At 45.8% G+C, this 15,963-nt stretch overlaps 1 protein-coding gene across 2 annotated transcripts; it reads left to right on the top strand.

Annotated features, from left to right (window-relative positions):
- Positions 1 to 482: 482 nt before the first annotated feature.
- Positions 483 to 15,492, top strand: BCL2L12 (BCL2 like 12). Of its 2 annotated transcripts, none has more exons than XM_082194447.1 (7): positions 483 to 648; positions 1,898 to 2,127; positions 5,797 to 6,173; positions 8,381 to 8,545; positions 9,557 to 9,663; positions 11,958 to 12,209; positions 14,481 to 15,492. In XM_082194447.1, the coding sequence occupies exons 1-7, from the start codon at positions 556 to 558 to the stop codon at positions 14,526 to 14,528; spliced, it is 1,272 nt and encodes a 423-aa protein (XP_082050573.1). In that variant the 5' UTR covers positions 483 to 555; the 3' UTR covers positions 14,529 to 15,492. The 2 variants fall into 2 exon arrangements, with proteins under 2 accessions (XP_082050573.1, XP_082050572.1); XM_082194446.1 differs by having other exon boundaries at positions 483 to 699.
- The last annotated feature ends 471 nt before the right edge of the window (positions 15,493 to 15,963 follow it).

Here is a 15,963-nt window from a genome sequence, read left to right as displayed (position 1 = left end):
AATTTGTGGAAATTTAATAAAACTATATCACTGCCAGTCGTTCTAAATGCCAGCGTTTCTTCGATTGAGATGGATGAGACGTCTCAATCGGCAGACAAATCCCGTCATTTTCTCAAGGCCACCCCCAGTGCTTTTTGTTGTGTTTTCGTCTTTTTGGACTTCGTAGGGCATTGATCTCTGGATACCCAGCTCAGCTCCATAGGTTTTATATTCTGATTTTGTTCTGTGAACCGCCCTGAGACATTCGAGTATAGGGAGGTCTATAAATTCAATAATTTCCCCAAAATAAATAAACAAATAAACTCCTCACCGCCCTCTCCTCCAAGCGCAAAGGACACCCTCCGCTTTCGAGGATTCCTTTTTCGCGCACAATTCATTCTGTGGATTCCTGCTTTGATTCCAGAACGTCACACGTCATCGCATCGCCCAGCAGGGGTTAAATCCCATGGGCGGGGCGTCCTCGGAGCCCCGCCCCCGACAACTGTACACCCACCCCCACCTCCGCCGCTATCGACGAAAGCGGGACCGAAACTGAACTTAAGGTGGCGAAGGCGCATGCGCAACTCTTTCCTGCTGCAGAAGTGGCTAGGAAGTTTGCTGGGGGAGCATCAAAACTTTTCTCCGGCTTTTGGCGGGCTTCTGTTTCAGGTGCGGACCGAGCGAGCCTCCGGGATAGAGACGCGACCGTGGGATTCTAAGGTAGTGGGGGAGTCTCCCATACGCAGCCCCCAAATTCCGGGGAGATGTGATGGGGAAAAGTGATGGGGGAATTGGGATAGGCAAAGAGGGTGGGAGTAATTCAGGCTTACTACCGAGTAGACATGTCTAGGAATGTACAATGAAAAAACTAGGGTGTCTGGTGGTAAGGGGGCAGAGGCGGTGGGCTGGTGTTTGTGTGGGGCACAGGAGCCAATTCCTGGGGGCTGCCCCCCATAAAATATTTGAGGGGTCCGGGGCACTGATGGGGCATTGCCATTCAAAAGCTGTGTGTGTGCCAAGTCTTGCAACCTGCCCCACCCTCAATATTTTATTCAACTTGGCACCCCTGGGGTGTGTGTTTGGGGGCGAGGAATGGCTGGTGCTTCTATGGATCGGACAGGAATGATATTATTGGTTTGGTTTGATTTCTTTCATAAAAATTATGTGCCGCTTGAGTGGGGAAGAACCCCAAGACGCCGGTTGAGGTTAGCAAGGGCAGGGATTGCAACCTGACTTTAAAGAAAGTGTTAGGTGGAGGAGGAAGAAGAACACCTGTTTTTGCTGGAGTGAGGTACTTTCCCATAGGATGTACCAACAGAGACAGCAGCTTGTTTACCATGCTTGGCTTACTTAGCTTGAAATGTCTGGGGTTATTTTGTGCTCTGCGGTGGCATGATTTGGGTCTGGATTGCATGGGTTAAATCCGCGAGGGGCTGGCTAGTGAATAGATTGCCTTGTATTTGAGCAGGCAGCTGAATTGGAGGCCTCTGAAATAAATCATATGATTCCAGTGGGGATAGAAGAACGTGAGCGAAAGGTCCTTGGTCTATATACAGTGGTACCTCGGGTTAAGTACTTAATTTGTTCCAGAGGTCCATTCTTAAGCTGAAACTGTTCTTAACCTGAAGCACCACTTTAGCTAATGGGGCCTCCTGCTGCTGCCACACGATTTCTGTTCTCATCCTGAAGCAAAGTTCTTAACCTGAAGCACTATTTCTGGGTTAGCGGAGTCTGTAACCTGAAGCGTATGTAACCTGAAGCATATGTAACCCAAGGTACCACTGTACAAAGGATATGTGTTTGGGGGAAGGGAGGTATGGCAATCAATAATATGAATGAAAAGGAGCAGGATAGAAAGGGCTGTGAGAAAAAGGGAGGGAAGGCTAATGTGTTGTTGTTGTTCTTCTTCTTCTTCTAGGGCTGCTGGCAGGTGTGGCGAGAAACTTGTCTCTTCTCTTTGAACGCCAGCCTATCTTCGCAGCACGATAGACTCATGGCAGGGAGCCCGCTGCCACCAAAAAGGCAGGTGGAAGAAGAGACCCGGAGGGTGCTGGAAGCATTCCTGCAAAGGGCGCTAAGAAATAGAGAGGTGGAGTCCCTAGGTCACGTGGGCGGGAGTTATTACGATCCTACAAGTTACATGCACAGGTAAAGGAGTCTTCAGAGGAGCGATGTTGTGGTTCAGTTGGGAGGAAATGAAATGCGGAAAATTCAGGGGCGAGTCCAGGCAGAGGTTCTGGGTTTCCTGGAAGGGGACAAGATCTTCTGTTGTGTCCAAGAATCAAGGCAGCAGAAGTGAATCACAAACACCTTTTTTTCTAAGAAGTCGCAGCCACAGCAATGTGGATCACGCACGCTGAGACTTAGCAATTCCCCATAGGTACTTCCCATCTATGAAAATTTATTATTCCAAAAACAAAACCTTCATCTGGTTGTAAATATTAAGATTATACAGTGGTACCTCGGGTTACATACACTTCAGGTTACATACGCTTCAGGTTACAGACTCCGCTAACCCAGAAATAGTACCTCAGGTTAAGAACTTTGCTTCAGGATGAGAACAGAAATCATGCTCTGGCTGCACGGTGGCAGCAGGAGGCCCCATTAGCTAAAGTGGTGCTTCAGGTTAAGAACAGTTGCAGGTTAAGAACTGACCTCCAGAATGAATTAAGTACTTAACCTGAGGTACCACTGTACCAGCAAGAATGAGTCTTTCTGTAAAAAAAATGAAAGTTACTCCCAGCTGTCTTAAAATAAGGCTTGGAAGAAAACTCCATACTAAACCACCATATCTTCCAGTGTCAGATTCTGAGTTGGGATCGGGGCTGCATTCCTGGGAGAAACAATTATATTGAATTCTCCTGGGTGGGAGAGATCTGGGAAGAAATTTGTGGTTTTCAATCTGGGAGGTAAGAAAAGTGGGAGCTAGAATAAAACATGATATATCACATTCAAAAGCTCCTTTTTGGGTCACCTTTGAGGTAAGGCAGGGGATGTATTGAGGTCAAGGCTGGCCCAGGACTGTTTGTTCTTTAGCAAAATGCCCTGGCCTAACCCTGGCTTCAAGACACCACTTGCCTCAGGTACTTAATAAACATAGTGTGTTTCCTCCTTATACCATAGGTATGAAAAGATTTCAAAACTTTATAAAGAACAAGTCTATGACAAATGGACTACACAATAATGACCAAACTATTTTATGTGGCTTCGCAACACTGAAATTCAGACACTGTGTATAACAGCACACCAATGTACAGTGGTACCTCGGGTTAAGTACTTAATTCGTTCCAGAGGTCCGTACTTAACCTGAAACTGTTCTTAACCTGAAGCACCACTTTAGCTAATGGGGCCTCCTGCTGCTGCCGCACCGCGCCGCTGGAGCACGATTTCTGTTCTCATCCTGAAGCAAAGTTCTTAAACTGAAGCACTATTTCTGGGTTAGCGGAGTCTGTAACCTGAAGCGTATGTAACCTGAAGCATATGTAACCCGGGGTACCAGTATCGTCTGCCCCAAACCATAATATCTTGATTATGAAGGCTGTTTACAATGGAGATGTTTCATGTTCCAATTTACAATATCTTCTGTGGCATTCGGCTTCTTTTTGTGTGTGGGCTAAGAGAGCAAATTAATATCATAATACTATGCTGGTGCAGACTTTCTTAGTTTTAGGCTGTTCTGCAGTACTCTCAGCTTTCACCTTTTGTACGAAAGATCCCATGCTCTTTATGACTAGAGCGGAAACATTTTTTCTGCCTGAGGAAAATGGCAAGATGGCGGTGGACCTGTCCAATCCAAATGCAGATAGTGAGTAGGCTGACAGTTGAAACTTACTTCACTGGTGATGGGACAGCATTCCTCTGCTGTATCTGAGGGGCAGCTGGCTTATTTAGGGGCTCATGTGACACACACACACTTCTCTCTTTCAACATTTAGCTGCTCCTCTCTGCTCCTCAGAATGTGCCGCCAGAGGTGACTGTCTCACTCTGTCTAATGGTAGGGCCAGCCTTGCTTGAAATAGGACCTTTTCAGTGTTGGCACCCTATCCTTGAAATCCCTCTGCTTGAAGAGTCCTCTGTGGTGCCAACTTAGTTCTCTTTTCAATACCAAAGGAACACATTTTTATTTGCTAGATAAAACTCCTAGATGCTGTTGATATGTTTTTTATCTTACTGCTATTTATTTTTTGTGGGGGGGGGCAGGGAAATAATATAACTGCTGCTGCTGCTCTTATTGCTTTGCTGTTTCAACTGCTTTAGTTTAATTGTTAGCTATCCTGGAAAACACATGTTGGCGAGGAAATAAATATATGAAAAAAAGAAAGTACTTGGTTGGTGGTGGTGGGTCAAAGGTCCAAAGCTAGAGTCCTGGATCCACTTACCTTGGAGTAAATCCCATTGAACAAAGTGGGATTTACTTCTGAGTAGATGTACTTAAGATGCCACATAGATACCACATTTTCTTTCTCTCTATAATTTTTTATTTGATTTTGAAAAGTATAAACATGCAATAAAAAAACAGTTCTGAATCCAAATATCGAGATTACTCTGAATCTCCTGACTTTCCCCCATCCCTTCCATGGGTCCCAACGGTTTACAACTGTATATTAATACTTATCCAAATTTTTAATCCTTCTAAATTATCCATACTTTCCATTATTTTACAAGTGTGGTTAAAATCCAGCTAATGTTTTAACCTGCTCACAGTGGTCTTGTAAATTATAAACTTTTCCCATTCTTTATTAAAGTTTTTGTCTTCTTGATTTCTGAGCTTCCCATTTAATTTTGCCATTTTGGCATAGTCCATTAACTTGGTTTGCCGTTCTTCTCTGGTTGGGGTAGTTTCTTCCTTCCATCTCTGGGCTAGTAGCATCCGTGCAGCTGTTGTTACATACATAGACAATCTTTTCTGATCCTTTGGTATCTCGGTACCTATAATTCCTAGTAAAAAAGCTTCTGGTTTTTTAACAAAAGTTATTTTAAACATTTTTTTCCATTTCATTATATATCATCTCCCAGAATTTTTTTTGTTACTTTACATGTCCACAACATAGGATAAAAGGTACCTTCTTTTTCGTTACATTTCCAGCAAATATTTGAACTTGTTCTGTACATTTTTGCTAACTTGGCTGGTGTCAGATGCTACCTATACATCATTTTCATCTAATTTCCTTTCCGTGAACAACATTCCATGAATTTCAGTTCTGTTTTCCACAGCCTCTCCCAACCTGCCATTTGTATATTATGTCCCAAGTCTTTTTGCCTGTTGTTTCATTACAGATTTAACCTGTTCATCTTTTGTACGCCGCTCCGAGAGCCAAATATACATTTTAAAATACCACATTTTCTTTCCTTTTTTAAAATATTTTTTATTAGGAATTTAAACAGAACATATTATATTACAACATATCATCCTTAATTCCCCCCCGCCCCATAAAACAATCCACCCTCCCCCCCTGACTTGCCTCAGTTCCCATCTCTGGTTTTTCTGTAAATGCTATTCTCTGCATGTTACAAAATTGTATAAATCCTTAATTTATCTAACTGATTATTATCAATAAAAAGTTTGTGACTGTTTATTCAAAACCTGCCAAGGAGTCCAGTTCACTTTGTTGCTTCTTTAAATACTTTGGAAAAGGTTCCCCATCATCTTTAAAGTCACAGTTATCCTAGTTTCTGTGTCAATTTTGCCAATTCTGCATAGTCCATCAGTTTCTCTTGCCATAATTCTTTAGTCGGGGTTTCTTCGTCCTTCCATCCTTTTGCTATTAAGACTCTCGCCATAATACCATGTTTTCTATCGCTGTTCACTCCCTACAGCTCCCCATCAGAACATTTCCAGGATTGTCCAGTCTGGAGCTCTGCCCATGAGGAAAATAACTGCGCCGACGAAAAAAAGCATGGCTTCCGCACCAGCATCAAGCGTCTACTGCAGCGGAGGCCTAGTCCGCGAACCCCGCCGGACAACGTGCCGCCTTCTACGGGCTCCTTAAAGAGGTCGAAGGCAGGAGGGGAGGTTGGGGAAGGCGGCCGCCAGAAGCGCTCCTTCTGCCTCAAGAACATCCTGCGGAAAAAGGGATCTTCCTCGGGGGAGACGACAAGCCCCGGTGGGACTCTCCAGCGCCCTGACTCCCTGCCTGTTGTCAACTGCTACTGTCGGAAACACCCGTCGGAGCAACGGGTGCCCCAAGGGAGTGGTAAGGAAATGCCACCCCTCTGGCCTTCATTTCTTATCTAGATTCCTTCTTGCTTCAGAGACAGAGGTCCTGGCTCCATGCCTCACCCAGTTATAAACATTTTTAAAGGGGTGGTGCCTTGGACTTCTTGAAGGAAGGGTAAAGTGGTGTTTCCGCTTGCCAAAGTCCATATTGCGCAAAGATTTGATTCCGGGATGTCGAGCCTTCAAGTCCAGAGGTAGTCAGAACAAAGTTGCTTTCTCTTGCTATTTGAAGCTGTGCTAGTTTGTTTGTTGCCTATTTGTGGGTAGCGCCATCAAACCTAGTGGTAAAAGGTAAAGGGACCCTTACCATTAGGTCCAGTCGTGACCGACTCTGGGGTTGCAGCGCTCATCTTGCTTTATTGGCCAAGGGAGCGGCGTACAGCTTCCAGGTCATGTGGCCAGCATGACTAAGCCGCTTCTGGCAAGCCAGAGCAACGCATGGAAACGCCGTTCACCTTCCTACCAGAGCGGTACCTATTTATCTACTTGCACTTTGATGCGCTTTCAAACTGCTAGGTTGGCAGGAGCAGGGACCGAGCAACAGGAGCTCACCCCGTCGCGGGGATTCGAACCGCTGACCTTCTGATTGGCAAGTCCTAGGCTCTGTGGTTTAACCCACAGAGCCACCCACGTCCTGTAAACCTAGTGGAACTTGCCTCAAATGAGTCTTTCATGAGTGGAATCACTGTATTGCTGGGCTCCTAATTTCCAAAGCTGATCCAGCAAGATACCATGATATCAATGATATCAAAAATTGCAGAGAGATCAAGGGAAATTAAGAGGTTCGCAGTCCTCCTCTCCCTCTCCCAATAAATATCCCTGGTCAGGGCAACCCAGGCTGATTTGGTCTTAACCAGGCCTGAAACCAGACTGGAATGGGTCCAGATAATAAATTTTATCCAACAGCATTTGAAGCTGAGTGGCCACCCCCCCCCCTTTGAGCAGCTTCCCTAAAAAGTGGGTAGGTAGCAGTTGTCATAATAATCATAATTTTATTATTTGTACCCTGCCCCAGTCACTCTGGGCAGTTTCTAGCATATGCAAAAACATCATTAAGCATTAAAAACTTCCCTATACAGGGCTGCCTTCAGATGTCTTCTAAAGGCTGTATAGTTACTTATCTCCTTGACATCTGGTGGGAGGGGATTCCACAGGAAGGGCGCCACTCCCGAGAAGGCCCTGTGCCTGGTTCCCTGCAAATGCATTTCTTGCAATGAGGGAACTGCCAAAAGGCCCTCAGCACTGGACCTCAGTGTCCACATTGAACAAGGGGGGGGTCATACACTTCCAGGTCCAGTGTGGGTTTTTTGTCAAATGCCCACGGGGGGGACGGACCATGTCTTCACTAATAGTAGCTACTTGGTTCTGCGGGTGAGAACTCCTGTGCAACTCAGAAGCTTGCCTATCCTTTCACCAACAGAAGTTAGCCTTGTTGCAGATAATCAGCTTTTGCTAGCATGTCACATACCGTATTTTTCGCTCCATAGGACGCACTTTTTCCCTCTTAAAAACTAAGGGGGAAAGTCTGTGCGTCCTATGGAGTGAATGCAGGGGGGAGGCAGGCAGGAAAAGCCCCCAAGAGCCGCACACAAGCTTCACGCGGCTCTTGCAGGCTTTTCCCCAGGAAGGAGAAGGGACCGCCGCTCCCCGACCTGTTCTGGGGTCGGGGGAAGCTCGGGCTTCCCCTGCCCCAGCCCCACAGCTAAAAAGGAGAAGCCTGAAGCCCCCGGAGCGCAGCGCAAACTGCCGCTGCGCTCTGGAGGCTTCAGGCAGCTATCCACAAGCCTTTGGAGCGCAGCAGGAGTTCTCGCTGCACTCAGAAGGCTTGCGGATAGCCGCCTGAAGCCTGGAGAGCTAGAGGGGTTGGTGCACACCGATCCCTCTTGCTCTCTAGGCTTCGCTTCGCTGGAGAGGCGCTGCACAGTTTTCCCTCTCTGCGCAGCGCCCCTTCAGCGAAGCGGGAGGAGAAATGGAAGGGTCTTCGTTTCTCCTGCCGCTTCGCTGAAGGGGCGCTGAGCAGAGAGGGGGAGAATTTTTTCCCCCTGTTCTCCCCCTCCTATGGTCCGGTGCGTCCTATAGAGCGAAAAATACGGTAACTTATCCTTTGTCGCCTTGCTAACCGGTGGCTCTCTCTGCATTTGGCTTTCCTCTGCTCCTTAACAGCTTTCTGTTCTTTTGTTGCAGGTGGTGAGGCTGAGAATGCTGAGTTATATACCTTGGTGGCCCAGAAACTGGACCACTTGGTCAAGCAGCAACAGCTGACCAGTCCTTTGGTGGCCAAAAGCTTGCCTTTTCCCACAGATGAAATCAGCATACTTCCCACAGGTGGCACTTTACCCAGCACTCCAGGTATGGGATTGAGTTCCTTGTGGTTGTACCTTCACCGCTGGGTAATAGAGATTGCATCTTAATCCCTTCTTCTTTCCTGGCCAAATATGTCATAAGAATTAGCACCCACAAGGATCCTCTTAGTTTGTGCAGTGCTCCCTGTGTTGGGACGGTGCTGCAACACAGGAAGGGCAGGGAAGGAAGTAACAAGGGGAATCCATCAGAGTGGATTTGATTTAAGTCAAATTGATTTAAATCACAATTTAAATCACTAGTCAGTAAGACTTGATTGAAATCATTTTTTTACAGAAAGACTCATTCTTGCTGGTATAATCTTAATATTTACAACCAGATAAAGGTTTCGTTTTTGGAATAATAAATTTTCAGAATAGTTTTTACAGTTATATCAAAAATTGCTGATTTGGTTATACTATTAGAAATTCAAAGACAGGTAATTGTGAAATTATTGTTTATATTTGGACAACTTTTCTGCTGCACTTTATTGGAAGGAGGAAAATAATCATTTCCTTAATAACAATTTAAACAATTTACGTATTTAAGTAAAACAATAATGTTATAGCATATGTATCCATGTTTGTTAACTGATGTGGTTAAACGATTTAAAAAAAAACAACTTAGACTGAGTTTTAGCACACATGAAAAACTTAAAACAAATCCTTATTTCCTGGACTATAATGTAACTTAAATAGAAAACTATCTTTAGAAAGGTTTTTCCTCCAAAAGCATTTTATTTTAAAAATCCAATTTAAATTAATAAAATCCATTTTTTAAAAAAAAGCCAATGTAAGTTTTTTTAAAATTTTTAATTTTTAATTTTTTGAATTGATTTTTATCAAGCATGGAATCCATAGTTAGGTCCCACCACTTCAGAGAGAGGCTCCAATGAATAATGACCCTCCAAATACATTATCTAGGCCCAAAGCCATCTTCAGATCCCTCTTTCCTCAGAATGATTTGTTTTCTCACATCCACGTCGCATCTCTGAATTGGACTGGTTTTTTCTGCTCACAGTTATTTCGGAGGAGCTGCCAGGAGACTTGGAGGAGAAACAGAAAGAGCAAATCCTCCATAAACTGGTTGCTCTTCTGGAAGAGAAGGCCGGAATCATCAATAAGGAGGTATAAGCCAGGCCTGTGGCAAAACTGTTGCATTGTGGAATGTTCCTGTCTGCCGGCCCGGCCCTTTTTCAGGATATGCCGTTCTATTCTGCTCCTTTGCCTTGCATCCCAGTTTTCTCCCTGCAACTCTAAAGAATTATCCAAAATTTTGTGGCCACTGAACCCTCATTAGCCTTTTTGTAGAATTCCCCCCTCTTTCAGGCTTTTTCCTAAACTTTTTTTGTACTTCTACAAATCTTGGGGTTTCCCCAGGCCTGCTGATATCACCCTCTTAATAATGGATGGCTACTGAAAAACCAAAAGGGACGCGGGTGGCGCTGTGGGTTAAACCACAGAGCCTAGGACTTACCGATCAGAAGGTCGGCGGTTCAAATCCCCGCGATGGGGTGAGCACCCATTGTTTGATCCCAGCTCCTGCCCACCTAGCAGTTCAAAAGCACATCAAAGTGCCAGTAGATAAATAGGTATCGCTCTGGCGGGAAGGTAAACGGCGTTTCTGGGTGCTGCTCTGGTTCGCCAGACCACATGCTGACCACATGACCCGGAAGCTGTACGCCGGTTCCCTTGGCCAATAAAGCGAGATGAGCCCCAGAGTCGGTCACGAGTGGACCTAATGGTCAGGGGTCCCTTTACCTTACTGCTATTATTTTATAAGGTCAGCAAGTGAAAGCAAGTGTTGTCCCTGCTCTCTACCTACCTATTAGCTCACCTTCTTCCTCTTCTTCCAAGGAAACTCATCCCTTGTGTTTTCTCCCCTTCTTCTTCCTATGTTTATTTAGAAGTGTGTTTTGGGCTTACTATTAAGTTAAGTATGCATAAGATTGCAGCCTAGGAATCACCCTGTTGTCATATGTAGCACTGTGGGTTAAACCACTGAGCCTCTTGGGCTTGCTGATCAGAAGGTCGGCGGTTCGATTCCCCGCAACGGAGTGAGCTCCCATTGCTTTGTCCCAGCTTTTGCCAACCTAGCAGTTCAAAAGCACACCAGTGCAAGTAGATAAACAGGTACTGCTATGGTGGGAAGGCAAACGGTATTTCCGTGTGCTCTGGCTTCTGTCACAGTTGCGCCAGAAGCGGTTTAGTCATGGTGGCCACATGACCCGGAAAGCTGTCTGTGGACAAACACTGGCTCCTTTGCAAGGCCTGAAGTGAGATGAGTGTCACACCCGCTAGTCACCTTTGACTGGACTTCACCGTCCAGGGGTCCTTTACCTTACCTAAGGCGAAGACATTGAAGCTGCAATCTCCTAGGCACACTTACTTGGGAATAAGCCCCACTGAACATCGTAGCCACAGACTTCTGGGTAGCCACAGTTCAAATAGCTCTGCACATGCCTTTTGCATTGCTGTCTTTATACGCCCCAGTCTGCTTTTGCAAAGCTTCTCTTGCTCACATTGTTGAGCTAAACTTTTATTTACCAGTTTGCAAAGGAGCTATGTTGTTGCAAGAGACAATTTTGTCAATGCCACTTCATAGAATGTGCCACCCACAACTGATAGCCAGCAGTATTGTCTTCTCCTGTTCCTTCTGCCTGTCATATGCACAGCTGCCCTGACGGCATTGATTCTTAAGAAAACAGGGCAGGCCATGGGTCTAGCCAAAGGCGCAGTAGGGGGGCAGCTGCCCCCCAGATCAATACAAATCAATACAAATCTGCAGTTCTGTCTCTCCTAACAAAAGCCTGCCCGCCCCCAGCAAAAAACCTGGCTTACACCCATGGGGCAGGCTAGTTCTTCCTTTTCCACTCAAGGCATTTACAAAAACAGTTTGGGTCTGGAAATAGCTCATATGTCCCTGCTTGTACCTCTGTAAGGGAAACCACCTCCCACTTTACAGTGGTACCTCAGGTTACATACGCTTCAGGTTACATACGCTTCAGGTTACAGACTCCGCTAACCCAGAAATAGTGCTTCAGGTTAAGAACTTTGCTTCAGGATAAGAACAGAAATTGTGCTCCGGCGGCAGCAGGAGGCCCCATTAGCTAAAGTGGTGCTTCAGGTTAAGAACAGTTTCAGGTTAAGAACGGACCTCCGGAACGAATTAAGTACTTAACCCGAGGTACCACTGTATTTGGCTTTTCAATGGGTGAGCATCTCGCAAGTAGCACATGAAATTTTGAAAAGTACCAGAAATGCAAATCAGCCCTAAGGCGGGCCTGCGCACCTTATCTAAGCACCTTATTGGTGCTCAATGAATGCTTAGGAGCGTCTTTCTGATTGGAATTCGCAGCTGTCCTTCAGACGAGTCACCCAGGCAACTCTTAATGGTTCTTCCCCCTTTCTGTGATTGGCAGATTGAGGCCGACCCATTGCTACGCAACACCTTATCCCGCTTGTCCTACCGCAGCTTCTCTCGCCTGGCTGAGGCCTTCACCTCACGCGCCCCCCCTGGTCTCCCCAGCCCCCAGCTGGCTAAGCTGGCGCTCACCATGGAGCTCACGAGAAAAGTGGCCGGTATCAACAGCCATGCAGTGCACACCCTCATGGGCTACAGTCTCCAGTATATGGACATGTTCGTGCCCTGGCTACAGCAGCAAGGGGGCTGGGTAAGTGTCGTGGCATGTGTGGCTATGGATTCTTCATAGGCTGGGCTGGAGCTCCAGTTGATAGTGCATTAAAAAGTAGTAAACATTTTAAAAAAGCACAAGAAGAAGAAGAAGATGAGATGCGGGTGGCGCTGTGGGTTAAACCACAGAGCCTAGGGCTTGCTGATCAGAAGGTCGGCGGTTCGAATCCCTGTGACAGGGTGAGCTCCCATTGCTCGGTCCCTGCTCCTGCCAACCTAGCAGTTCAAAAGCATGTCAAAGTGCAAGTAGATAAATAGGTACCACTCCGGCGGGAAGGTAAATGGCGTTTCCGTGTGCTGCTCTGGTTCACCAGAAGCGGTTTAGTCATGCTGGCCACATGACCCGGAAGCTGTACACCGGCTCCCTCAGCCAATAAAACGACATGAGTGCCACAACCCCAGAGTCGTCCGCGACTGGACCTAATGGACAGGGGTCCCTTTACCTTTACCTTTATCACTACCCAAAGGAGTCTCAAAGCGGCTAACATTCTCCTTTCCCTTCCTCCCCCACAACAAACACTCTGTGAGGTGAGTGGGGCTGAGAGACTTCAGAGAAGTGTGACTAGCCCAAGGTCACCCAGCAGCTGCATGTGGAGGAGCGGAGACGCGAACCCGGTTCGCCAGATTACGAGTCTACAGCTCTTAAACGCTACACCATGCTGGTAGTCCAAACGCTGCCCATGAGGCAACTTGAATCAAGACTGACATGGGGTTCTGGAAAAATGCTTGGCTATGATCTCGCCATAGGTGGCAAGATGTAGCTTTCTCTCACAAAAAGACGCACTTTGTAGCTTAGCCTTTTCCCTCTTTATCCTTCGGTTCCACATCTGTAAAATGGGACTAAGTGATCTACTGAACAGGAGCGTCACAAGTGTCCAGCATAATAATTATAATTATTATTTATTGAATTTATACACCGCCCTATACTCGGAGGTCTCAGGGCGGTTCACAGAATGAAATCAAACTATAAAACCACAAAATCCATAATCAAAATAAAAACAACCCAATAACGCCCCCCCAAAAGAGCCACATTTTAAAAGGGTATAAGATGTCAATCTGATCCACCAAAGGCCTTGTTAAAAAGGAACGCTTTTGCCTGGTGCCTAAAGGTGTATCATGAAGGCGCCAGGCAAACTTCCCTGGGGAGAGCATTCCACAGACAGGGAGCCACTGCAGAGAAGGCCCCGTTCTCGTGTTGCCACCCTCCGCAGCTCTCGAGGAGGAGGCACATGAAGGAGGGTCTCAGAAGATGATCTCAGGGTCTGAGAGCCTGCAAAGCACAACGGTCTGAGTGCGAGTTGAGCCCCACTTACCTGGAAATAAGCCCCACAGAACTGAACAGGAATTATTTCTAAGTAGACATGGTTAGGATTGCGACTGTTCGTCGATCCAGCGGCAAGTGAGATCAGTACAGTACTTTGGATCGCTCCAAAGCCTGGAGCATAACCAAGGCTTTTAATTCCTCTAGATCAGGTGCTCCCGCAATGTTCTGAACTACAGTTCCCATCAGCCCCAGCAAGCATGGCCAGAATTGATGGGAGTTGCAGCTCAGCAATATCTAGAGAGCCAATGGCTGCCTGTTTCTCCTTGACTCTGCCCCACAATTGGAGAGCCTTAAACCTGTAGTCATTTGGCCTGGAGCCTATAGCTCTGTTGCCTCTCAGTCAGTTCTTGCCTTCTACGCTGCCTGTGCTGGAGGGCAGGTACTAAGCAACACCATATAAAAGGGTCCAGTTCTGGCTGGCTATAAAAGGATGCTGTCTCTGGGGGTCCCAGTTTGTAGGGGTGAGGTGCTCCTGGCTGAGAAGTGTGATGATTAGGTCTGGGCGATATGATGATAGATTGTTGAACACCGGTTTTAAATCCACATCTTGATAACCAGTTCAAAATATTTGCCCTGATGATAAACTGCTCGAGGCCAGAGGAATGTTTGTCTGTTGCTCTGTCGGCTCAGCTCTCGCCTGCCTCCTCCAGGCGGCAGCAAACCATAGAGCAGGCGCAGACTGGGAAAATCCCTCTGGTTACAATGCGGCTTGCTTAACTAGGGCACAGAAAGGCTGAGGCCAGGCGATGTGGGAGGAAGAAGCTGCCGAGATGCATTCCAGACATCGCAATATATTAGCATATTTAGCTGCTGATATATCACGATGCTGAAAACCAGATATCACACAGCCCTAGTAAAAAGATGCAAAATGCATTATAGTAAAGGTACTATGGAAACAACTAATGATTTTTCTTTCTTTCTCTGTAGGAAAGCATTGTGGCCCAGGAAGAGATATTTGATCTGCAGCTTGACTAGCCATTCTCCAGTATCTTGAGCCAGTGCCACTGCTCTTAAAACTGTGATGAAGGAGTGAATATGCTCTTGAGACTTGCCTGGGCAAAGCTGACTAATGGGTGGGTTTGTTTTTTTCAAAGTCTCCCTGGAAAGTCCCATCTTCTCTCTCCAGCAGGGTAAATGCCACTGAAGGAAAGTTATGTCCTTGCAACACTGATCAGAATGTGACTTTTAAGCCAGCCCAGGGATCTAGAAATCTACACTAATAAATCCCAAACTTCTGGACTTGGAATAAATGGCAGAGATTGATTTTATTTATTTTTTTGCACTAATTGTTGCTGCTCTGTTCCTGCGGGATTTGGAGTCCTGTTTTTAAAATTTGGCAAAGGAAAATAAGGGTCAGAGAAAAATAAGAAAAATAAGCTCAACTAAGTAGGCATTGGTAGGGAACAGAGGCTATAATTCAGATGCCGATCATTGAAGGCAAGGTTGGTGGAGATCCAAGGGTAGGGCCTTATAATTGGTGACTCCTTATCTTTGAAATGGTCTTCTAAAGAAAGCTTACCTGGTTCTGACACTCTTATCTTTTCAGCACCACGTGAAAACATTTTTTTTTTAAAGAAGGATATTTAGATACTGTTTTTGTTCTGGTTTTGATATTTAATGTTATTGTTCTGCCGTTTTGTAATTATTTATTGTATTGGGGGCGGGTTGCTTGTTTTTTAATTTTCTTGATTTGTGAGCTCCTCTGGGGGTTGAAGAGTAGGATATACAAGATAAATAAATCCTATGCGAAACTTGCTCGCAGATCAGTTCGTATGAAAACTCAATGGCATCATCTTCCAAGACTGAGTTGCAAGGTTCTGAGAATAATGTAACCCTCAAACTCAGGGATTTGAGTATGTTTACCAGTAGCTTAACTGAAGTGTTTCAATGACTGAGAAACACTCTATTTTTTAAAATAAAACTTTTCAATGAAAATACATATTTCAGTATCAAGTACTTTGGTTGGTGTCTGCATTTTTGTTTGCTTGGTGTTCCCTTTTGTCCCCTCAACCTTCTGCCATACCCATCTCCTTAAATACCGTATTTTTTGCACCATAACACTCACTTTTTTCCACCTAAAAAGTAAGGGGAAATGTCTGTGCGTGTTATGGAGGGAATGCCTACGGGTGGCATGCCTACAGATTTTCCTCCTCTAAAAACTATGTGCATGTTATGGTCGGGTGCGTGTTATAGAGCGAAAAATACGGTAATTTGTTGCAGGTAGCATCCTGAATATGAACATCCACTGAGGAGGTGTCTCCCCCCCCCCGCCGCCGCCCACTACTCCTGCAGCAAAATTCTTCATGCAAGCTCCTGCCTGCGTAACTCTGGCAGTGATCCTATACCCACTAACTCATTAGGACTTCCGAGTAAATATGTAGGATTGAGCTATCAAAAAGTGACCACATAT

This window comes from Podarcis vaucheri (genome assembly GCF_965113315.1).
Source record: "Podarcis vaucheri genome assembly, chromosome: 13".
Lineage (NCBI taxonomy): Eukaryota > Metazoa > Chordata > Lepidosauria > Squamata > Lacertidae > Podarcis > Podarcis vaucheri.
This window is presented reverse-complemented; position numbering and strand designations above follow the sequence as displayed.